This window comes from Callorhinus ursinus, unplaced genomic scaffold (genome assembly GCF_003265705.2).
Source record: "Callorhinus ursinus isolate GAN/ISIS: 27379988/994484 unplaced genomic scaffold, GSC_fseal_2.0 scaffold13, whole genome shotgun sequence".
NCBI classification, from domain to species: Eukaryota; Metazoa; Chordata; class Mammalia; order Carnivora; family Otariidae; genus Callorhinus; species Callorhinus ursinus.
The window spans coordinates 12,236,709-12,246,570 of record NW_027397075.1 but is presented as its reverse complement, the minus strand read 5'-3'; the positions used below and the strand labels follow the sequence as shown (position 1 = coordinate 12,246,570).

Genomic DNA, 9,862 nt, shown 5'->3' with positions numbered 1-9,862 from the left:
CCCAGGCTAGAAACCCAGGACCTACAGGAACCTCAAGTCCTTTCCAGCCTGATGTGACCACCTGAGGCCTCCAGGCCAGCCCATGGTGACCCCCAAACACGGAAGTGCACCTCACCTCCAACAGGTCAGCACTCAGTAGAGATGTTGTGTGGGGACACCTCTCAATGTGGAGCTTGAGGTCCTGCATCTAACAAAACTCTGAGTAGCAAGACTGGCTTATTTATAGGCCCCTCGCTGGCCTACCCGGGGTTGAGCCTCTGCCTCCCAAGAGTGCAAATTCTCGATGGTGCACGGTCTCCTTGTCTCTGACACACACACCACCCAGTCATCTGCTCACTAGGACAACCCAGGCGCACACACCCCTAGAGCGCTGAGAACCCACAAACACGTACTTGCCTCTGCATCTCTCCTGCCACTCGAGGGGGCTGTGTGGCAGTTATTTGCGCATTTTCTCCCATCAGAAGGCTGTGGTGAAGATTCAGGAGGCTCAAGACACCCTGCCCCTGCCCCTGCCCCTGCCCCGCCCCTCCCTTCCTCCCCTCTCCATAGTAACTCCTCACAGAGCTGTCCTCCTGGAGGAAGGCCAGTAAGGCTGCTGGAAGGGGGGGTGGGCAGTTCAAGGTGAGGACACGATTCCAGGAGAGAAACAACAGCTGGAGTGGGGCCTAGCGGTCAGTCTTCAGTAACAGCCAGAGAGCAGAGTAGTCCCCTGAGCCCGTCCAGGGTCCAGCAGGGTGGAGACAAAGCTGGGGAAGCCAGGTAGTGGCTTGGAGAACACCCTACACAGGAGCATCTTCATCAGAAGACCCAGCCCCATCCCTGGAAGCAAGGGCAGGACTGCCAGTGGGGAGCGCAGAGATGTCAGTCAAGCAGGAGACCTTCTGAGATAGAAGAAACTCTCCGACCCAGGTGTCATCCGCAGAAGACCAAGGTGCTGGGTGGGTGCCAGACAGGTGGTCCTAAGCTAGAGAGTGAGGTCCACCTGTACTGAAGGTTGGGCAGAGACCTTGGCCTCCCTCCTTCCCCAAAACCCAGCCCCTCACAAGAGGTACAAGGCTGAGGCTGCCCCAGGAAGCCCCTTTCCCAGCAAGGGCAGCTGCCGGTGGTGGTGGGGGGGTTTGCACAGAGTGGGGCACCCCTGGCTTCTCCCTTGGGGTGAGAGCAGGTGTCTGCCCCAGCCCAGCTCTGGAGTAGCCCAGGATCCTATCACTCCTAGGTTGCCAGTCTCCTTAGTGACCAAGGTTTGAGCTGCAGGTTGGACTCTGCCCTGGGCTCGTCCTGTTCCTGCCACAAGCCCCCACTGGCTCTGCACAGAGGCCGGCTATGTGCACCTCTGCAGGGGGAGGGCCCTGCCCTACCCAGCATGTCTGTTGGAGGTTGGGCTTGCAGAGTCCAGCCTGCAGCCAGCCATTGGGACCCTAAGACACAAAGAAAGGTCCTGTGTGAGACCCAAGCAGACGGGAAGGCAGTTGTTAGCCCTGGAGGTCAGGATCAGTCCAGCCTGACAGTGGGAAAGGATGGGCAGGAGGCAGGGATTCTGGGAACACAGGCCAGAAACTAACTTCATGGGAAGAGCCTTGGATGGGCAGAAAGGTTCCAGAGCCATGTTGTGGTTGAAAAAGACAGCAGCAGACAGGAGCCGTGTGGAGCCAGGCAGGACTGGGGGTGCCCTCTGCTCTGGGCTCTGTCAGTGCCCTGCCTCTCCACATGGAGCCAGCCGGCAGCAAAGCTCAGGATGTGAGGCAAGACCACAGAGCCTGGTGGTGGTTTGAACTCTTTCTTCTCTTTTGTTAAAAGGGGGAATTGGAAGGGTGTGAGGTACCCCCGGGCTCTGGGGGAGGCATGCAGGCAGCCCCAGCAGGCAGGCGCTGGGGAATGGGTGGGAAGAGTCCTGGAGTTTCCCACAATTCTTTTCTCTGCAGGGAACAGCAAGGCTGGCTGACAAGGGGGTGGGAGAGAGAGGCAGGGCCCTGGGGAGCAGGGTGGTGGGCAAGGGGCTTGGGGGCTCACTCTAACATGCAAAGTCCAGCTGCCCCCTAAACTAGGTTGCTTCTTGGAGAGCGACATACATATAAATACAGACACAGCTACACACACGTGCGGAGAAGGCTCTGCATTCCCAAGGGTGGGGCTCTGGGCCTGCTGGCCCCCAAAGAGCTCCGAGGCAGGAGCCAGCCAAGTCTCCGCTGCTGTGGCGATTCTCCACAGCCCCCTGGGGTGGGGCAGGGCGAGCAAGTCCTCTGGGGAAGGCTGCTTGTTCTCCGAAGTTCTGTCCACCAGCACCAAGACAACTCTGAACCAAATCCATGCAAGGTGGGTGCTCCGTGCCTGCGCGTCCATGTCTGTGCGCGGGCAGCCTGTGTGCTGGCACCAGGGTCCGGTCTCTCCCCTCCAGGGCTCCGGGGTACGGGGGGTGCAGACAGAGGAGGGTGAAGGGGGCCCACAGAGACATCCTCTCCCCCCCCCACAGGGTCCTGGCCTCCGGGAGGGGGGAGGGGCCTCCCTTATCTCTCGGCCTCCATGGCAGGGTGGGCCCTTGGTTCTGAAGCAGCCTGCTGGGGGGCCAAGGGTGGCCAGTCTGACGGTGGGGAAGGAGGTGCCGGAGTCCACAGGGGCAGCTGCTGCGGCTGGTGGTGCTGTGGCCCCCCTGGGGGCGAGGCCGCAGTCGGCCAGGTCGGGGCCGCGAAGCTGCCGGTGGCGGCGTGGGGGAAGTGCGGTGGGGGGGATGTGGCCGTGGCGGCCATTGGGCTACCACTGCCACCACCGTGAAAGCTCTCGGAAGCCTTGAGACGGGAAAACATGGTGAGGGCGTCAGGGAAGTTGGGGGGCGTGGCAGGGGTGTTGGCAGGAGTGCACATCTGTGGGGGAAAACAGAGAGGGTGGGGTGAGCACCCCTTTGTGGGAGGGCCCCTGGCCTCCGGCTGCCTCCCAGGAGACACACACTCAGCCACTGTGGGGAGCTTCTGGGCCTCTGTGCTGGCTGCATCCTGGCTCTGCGAGACAGTCCACTAGCTCGGGGCTCACAGAGGGAAGGCACAGCCGAGACGGGCCGGCCCACCACACCCCCAGGCAGTCTCCAAGGAGGACCCTCCACAGCAGAGAGCCACTGCGGCTTCCCCGCCCTGGACCAGGAGCACCCCCTTCTCGCCACCCCTGCGGCCGCAAGACACTTACCATCTGGTGGTGGTGGTGGCTGTAGGGGATGTTGGTCTCCTGGAAAAAGGCGCTAAGGGCCGTCTGTGGAAAGAAGGCCCAGATTTAATTACCCTCAGGCCCTTGTTTCCAGAATCTCCAGGACTTGGTGTGGCCCTGGGCCTGGCTACAGAGAAGTGAATGGAAGGAGTGTGCCTGTCAACCCCCAAGGAGGCGCTAAAGACTCCCGGGCGGGCAGGCCAGCCTCCAGCTCCGCACCCACCTTATGTGGTCACTGTGACCTCGGGAGCGGAGCAGGGAGCACCCTCTCCCGGTCTCACAGGGAAAGGCCTTTGATTCAGATTCTAGCCTGACTGTCACCAACTCCATGGGTGGCAACTCCCTCATCTGAGCCTCAATTTCCTCATCTGTGAGCCAGGGGATAGCAAAGACTCCCAGATGTTAAGTCTATGACCCGCCTGCCCCTCTCCTTGGCTGGCCACGGGAGCCTGCTATGATCTGTGGCTCAGTTTCTCCATCTGCACCACAAGGAGACTGGGTTGGGTGGTTTCCAGATTCCCCTCCCCTGCTGCAATAACCTGAGATCCACATTCCACTTGGGAGAGCCAGAATTACGTAGGATGGTCTGGGTTTTGCACTCGTTGCCCCACTCACCCAAGCCTCCCTTGGAATGTTAAGGTGCAGAGCAGGAGGATGGCAGAAGGGGGTCTGCACCCAGGGTGGTGAGAAGGGGAGTGGGAAAGGAGGCAGAGAGCAGGTCTATGCCAGACAAGCTCATGTGGAGGCCCTGGGGGACTGGCAAGAGGGGGCTCCAGGAGCCTGAGGAGGTGCTGCGGAAAATAAGAGAGCCAGCTACTCTTGCAAAAGTGCTGGGTAAGGGAGTATGTGCCAAGTCCCAGGCCCAGCCCCAGCTGCCCTCCTTCGCCACCCCTTTAGGTTCCCTGCCCCCCAAACCCAGCCCAATCCCCCCCCCCCCCCCCCCCCCCGCAGCACAGCCAGACCAAGCTGGCTCCCAGGGCTTGCCCTGGGGGTTTGTTTTTTTTTTGGATTCAGATTAATTTTTCTGGGAATTTCCTGCTGGAGATTTCCTACCCCAGTGTCCCCAAACAGGGTGTGGGAACGGGCTGGGGTTAAGTACCTCCTCAGGACTCCCTCCCACCTGGGAGCCCCAGGCGACACACCCAAACCATTCCTTCCCAACAGCAGATCCAAAGGCCACCTGAGTGAGGATTCCAGTGAGAACATTCTGCTGCCTTAAAGCACCACCACTTAAAAAACACACAGGTCCCCTTCCCCCTGCAGCCGCCTGTCCTCATTAACACCTGAATCACAAAGGTAGGACCCCAAAACACAGCCTTTGGCTGGGTCAACCCTCAGCCGGTGAGCCTGCAGGGGAGGTTACCGTGGGGGAAGGGTAGCCCTGAGGAACCCCTCACTCCCTTTCATGCAAGAACCTATGGTTTGGGGGTTCACATCCCATTTTCACCTTAAGTGAACCTCCCTAGTATCCATATCCTCCATTTTCGAGATGTGAAACATAGACTCAGGGAGCCCAGAGCATATGGCTCCTACCCCAGGGGCTCACCAGAGCTACCAAGTCTGCAGGCTGCTCCTGCCCCTCTTGGGGACAGAGTTTTCCCCAGCATTTCAATCCTCAAAGCTACATTTTAATTCCCATGACGAAGTGACACCAACCCGTGCTGAGAGACAGCCCAGCGGGTGCCGGGCTCTGTGCTGGGCTGAGAGTCCAGACACGCAGAGGCTTCCCACCAGACACCTGCCTGCCCAGCCCCAGGCAGGGAGGGAACCATGTATGTGGATGTGAGACTCAAGCAAACTGCCATGAATGTGGTTTTACAAGTTTTGCCACATCTAGCCTTTGAGACAAACAGGCTGATTAGGGAGCTTCCTGCAGGGTGGGGCTGCAGGCCCTGCAGGGGGTGGGGGGTGGGGAGGGTGGAGGGAGTGGCCATTCACTTCTTAGAGGTCAAGTCCCACACTGGAGGTGCAGAGAAAACTGAGGCCAGAGGAGGGAAGGGACTTGCCCAGAGCGAGGAGCCTCCCATCTTGGGGTGTGAGAACCACAAAGGATCAGCGGTCCCTCCTCAAAGCTCTGGTAGACGTTGGTGAGCAAATATCCCCCTGGCTGGACAGGCCACTGCTCCCCCAGGCTGTCCAAACCTTTGGTCTGGAATTCTGATCCCCATCCCACTCTCAGGAAACTGCGCCCTGGAATCCCCTGGCTCACTGTCCCCTCAGCAGGCCCAAACACCTTTCCTGGGATGGCTCCCCATCAGGAAACCAGGCCCCTGGGTCCTGGCTGGGCACAGACACTGGCTGGGCGGTGACCTTACACCTGTGAGGGGTGGAGCTCAAGGACTCTGGCCTCTTTCCTAGATACCACCCTGGGTTATTTCTGGGGCAGTTGAGCTAGGCAAAGCCAAGTGGCCCCTTGGCAGCACAAGCTGTGGGCACTAGTGCCCTGTGGGTCAGGGAGGCCTGGTGGGTGGGGTCCTGACTGAGGCAGCCCCACCTCCTGCCCAGCTGACTGGAAGCTACTGAGCCATATAAACCACGCCGAGCACTAAGCAGGTAGATTCTCCTGCCAGCACTGAGGCGGCCACCTGGGCACGCCTCTGGGGCGGGGTGCACAGATGTACACCCCTAGCTGTAGTGTGGGATCCAACACAGCACCGGTACACTCGTGTGTGTACACGGAACACACGCAGCCCGCACCCGCGCGCCGGGTGGACTGCGTGTTTACACACATGCCAACATGCCCACACGTAGCGTGGCGCGTGCGTAAATACAAACGCACATGTACGTGGACACAGGCGCCACCGAGCTGCCCATCGGGCACGCACATCCTCAGACCCACTCGCGCGGGGCCCCAGCTCTCGTTGGCCCCGGGGCTCCCCGTCTCACCCCGCGCCTCCCGAGATGGGGGCGGCGCGCGGTCCTGGCCCGGGGCGTCCTCCTTCCGGCCGCCTGCCAACTGTCCGTCCGGGCCGACGCGCCGCCCCGCCCTGGCCGTTACCCGAACAAAAAAGGGGTCCCTGCATCCCGACCGCCCGGGGACGCAGGGGGGGTGGGGATTCGGGGTGCCGGCGGGGGCGGTCCGCCCCTCCCGCACAGGCGGCGTTTCCGGGGGCCGCGTAGACGCGGCCGCGACACCCTGCCGGACCCGCATGCCGCGTGTGCGCGCTAGGGCCCGATCGCCGGGGCGCGCGGCCGCCAGGACACCTGGCCGAGTGCGCGGCCCCGGCCCGGGCGCAGCGCGCACCGGCACGTGTCCACACCCGCCCGCACACGCGCGGTTGGCGGGACGGACCCGGACCCCGACCCCGGCCCGGCCGCGCACCTCGAACTGCCAGTGGGCCGCCTGCAGCAGCTGCTTCGCCTGGTCGGCCGCACAGCCCGCCGTCAGCACGAACTGGTTGATCATGACCTGGTGCTTGAGCTCATCCATGTTCACGGACATGGCGCCGCCGCCGCGCTGCCCGCTGCCTCCCGCCGCCGCGCTCCTCCGCCTCACGCGTCCACCATTAGCGAGCCGGCTCCGGCTAATACAAATATTTACTGTGCGGCTCTGACTCACCGAGCCTCGCCTGGCTCGGGGCCGCGGGGGCATGCTGGGAGATGTAGTCCCGCGCCGCGGCCGGCCGGGGGGCGCAGGGAGGTGTGTCCGGACGCTGCCCCTGCTTTGTGCGGAAGCGGGCGGGCGCGTCTGCAGGCCCTCACCGAGGCTCGTGGGGGTCCAGCAGGCGGAGGCCGTTGGCATCTTTGCCCGGTATGCCTGGCATCCCTCTGTTGAATGGGCGTACACTTGGAAAGGAGGCCCCTAGAAATTTTGGCATAAATCGTAAGCACTGGGACACACAGCCCCGAATGCCTGGCACAGAGTAGGCGCCAATAAATACTCCTTCACTGAATGAATGAATGTACCCCTTAGGGCTCTGCAGAGAGTCACCGCCTCCAGGAAGCCTTCCGGTCTCCCCAGCGCCCCGAGCACAAGCTCACATCGCCCACTCGTGATGCGGGTCCCTTCCCGGCCTTGTGCTCGACCAGGCACACAGTAGACCCGAGGAACGTTTGGGGATGGGGATGGCATGGCGCCCGAACAAGCCGGCGAGGCGGGCAAGCTGTGGTGCCTCGGGGTCCCCTCCCCGCGGGGCTCCCACTTTCCCACGCAAAATCTCGTACGTTCTGTCGGAAATTTCGGCCTTCGGATGCGGGCGCCAGGACCTGGCGGAGACAGTTCCGGGGCGGCCCCGAACTCCTATTCCCAGAATGCCCCGGTTTATTTGCATCGTTCTGTCCCGAATGACGTCAAGTGAGTGAGGCCGCGCCACCGCCAATGGGCGGCCGCAGAGTGTTAGGACCTGGCCATATAAGGTAAACAAAGCTGGCGGCCCAATGAGGCTGCAGCGGGGGCGGGCGCTGGGTCGGAGCCGGCGGGGGCGCGTCACGTGGCGGGCGGGGGCGGGACTGGGGAGCGCGGGAGGGGGGGAGTTGCGTGTTGTGTTTACAGCTCTGCACGCGCGGCTTCCGGGTGATCTCTCGGGTCGGGCGTGCGGGGCCAGGGCGGACTCGGAACGGGATCCCAGGGGGGGGGGGGGAGGCGGGGAGAGGTCTGGCTCGGTCACCCCCGCTCTGAGGGACGTTGGCCCGGTTCCTCGCGCTCCCTGGGCTCCAGTTTCATCCGTTGGGCAACCGTTCTTTGAGCCCTTTCTCTTGCCCTGCCCTGACCCAGCGTTACTGCGGAGAGCGCACCCCGGAAGGGTTGGCTGGGGAGGGGGGGCGGGGGTGTTGGGACCGTGTATCAGAAATCCCAAGGACGGGGGCGCCTGGGTGGCTCAGTCGTTAAGCTCTGCCTTGGGCTCAGGTCATGGATCCCAGGGTCCTGGTTTCGAGCCCCTCATCCGGCTCTCTGCTCAGCGGGGAGCTTGCTTCTCCCTCTCTGACTCCCCCTGCTTGTGTTCCCTCTCTCGCTATGTCTCTCTCTGTCGAGTAAATATCTTTAAAAAATATCTCAGGGACGGATGTAGGCTTGTGGAAATGTAAAAAAGTGTACCCTGGGAAGTGACACAGGCCCTGGGGGCTTGGGGTGAAAGGTCATTGGGAGGTTTTTCTATATATATATTTATATTAAAGATTTTTATTTATTTGAGAGAGAATGAAAAAGAGAGCACATGAGAGGGGGGAGGGTCAGAGGGAGAAGGAGACTCCCCGCCAAGCAGGGAGCCCGAGGCGGGACTCGATCCATGAACCCCAGGATCATGGCTTGAGCCGAAGGCAGCCGCCCGACCAACTGAGCCACCCAGGCGCCCAGGTTTTCCTATATTTGATCCCTTGTTGGCTTTAGGCTTAGTGTGGGGTCCAGAGGTTGTGGAGGGGTCCAATGGGGATCAGGAGATCTTCTGGATGTGTCTGATTCTAGAGGAGTGCCCCCCCCAACCCAGCACCTCAGTAGAGGAAATGCACTGGGTGGAGGGAACTATGCCACACTGGAGGGTGGAGAGAAGCTCTACCTGGGTCCTAACCCTTCCAGAGGTTCTGGCTTTGGCGAGTGGGAGGATAATGGGAGACTGGTGGACAGGGCCTGAAGGGTCCTAGGATTGTGGGGGTTGCGGGTGGGCTGGGGCACCCGGATGCTCCGGGAGGGAAGGGAGCCCTGCACAGTAAGACCCCCCCTACGCGGCCTTTGAGGGCTAGAGTGCCCTGGGCTAAGTCTATCTGCAGGTAGCAGACTCACAGTGTCCTCTTGTGAGGTGCCCCAAGGGGGGGTACCTTGGCTCTGGTAGAAGTAACCTGTCCGCATGGGAAGTCAGGTTTGGGTGTTTTCTGCTACATGGGATCACTCAGGCTCCACCATTTTTTGCAAACCCTGATAGTGCCATGAGATTTCTGGTCTTGTTAAGAATGGCTCCTCTACTTAAAGCATCCTAAGCATGAATTAATGTGGGTAAAGCACCCAGCCCGAGGTAGGTGGCTCTGAAAGTGGTTATTGCTGTCCTTGTTATACCAGGATAGCATCAGGGCATGCTGGAAGGTAAGTGGGTTTTGGAGCCAGACAGACCTGGGTATGAGTCAACTCTGCTGCTTACTGACTGATGTTGGATAAGCTACTGCAGCCTTGAGCTTTGTTTCATTTGTAGAACCCGAGGTAGCAGTGTGGGGCAATCCCAGGCCTGCTGAGGGGATTAATACCCGTGCAGTGCTCAGCAAGGGCCCAGCACTCAGTGTACCATTTCTAGTACTCACCTCTTTGCCTGCATCTGGACCACTCTAGGGAGCCCAAGCCCCATTTTTACTGATGAAGAAACAGGCTGGAATCCAAACCACCTTATGCTCTTGCCAGTGTTCAGAGCCAGTGGAGAACAGGCACCCAGTAGGCCATGAGGGTGTATTTCTGGCGAGTGAGAGAGGGCAGTGCCCTGGCAGGGCCCACTAGGGGATTTTCTGGCTCAGGGAAACAGGAAGTACCTTCCCCCTTCCACCTATCCTTATCCAGCAACACTCAGTTACCTGCCCAGGCTTGTCCAGCTCAGAAGAAGCACTTCCAAACCAGCAGGCTGGCTGGGGTGGGGCAGATGAGGCTGGCAGGAGCAAAGGTTACTCCTCTGGCCCCCATGGCACCCCTAGCCCGCTTATGTTCCCAGGGGCAGCAGGGAAGGAAAAAACAATCTTGTTTTTAGCCAGGATCAGC

The 9,862-nt window shown here is 61.0% G+C and overlaps 1 protein-coding gene across 1 annotated transcript; it reads right to left on the bottom strand.

Moving 5' to 3' along the window:
- Window positions 1-1,761: 1,761 nt before the first annotated feature.
- On the bottom strand, window positions 1,762-7,400 carry UBALD1 (UBA like domain containing 1). The gene is made up of 3 exons (XM_025859037.2): window positions 6,515-7,400; window positions 3,175-3,237; window positions 1,762-2,858 (listed from the first exon to the last, which is right to left on the bottom strand). Exons 1-3 carry the CDS (start codon window positions 6,932-6,934, stop codon window positions 2,505-2,507), a joined length of 837 nt encoding a protein of 278 aa, XP_025714822.1. The 5' UTR covers window positions 6,935-7,400; the 3' UTR covers window positions 1,762-2,504.
- Window positions 7,401-9,862: the final 2,462 nt, after the last annotated feature.

Bases quoted from the DNA above. Each gene is read 5' to 3' on its own strand.
- UBALD1 (XM_025859037.2), bottom strand. From the start codon at position 6,934: ATGCCAACGGCCTCCGCCTGCTGGACCCCCACGAGCCTCGGTGAGGGC. The intron at 3,238-6,514 runs GTGCGCGGCCGG...TTCTTTCCACAG, and splicing joins CGGCCCACTGGCAGTTCGAG to ACGGCCCTTAGCGCCTTTTT. The intron at 2,859-3,174 runs GTAAGTGTCTTG...TTTCCCCCACAG, and splicing joins GCCACCACCACCACCAGATG to ATGTGCACTCCTGCCAACAC.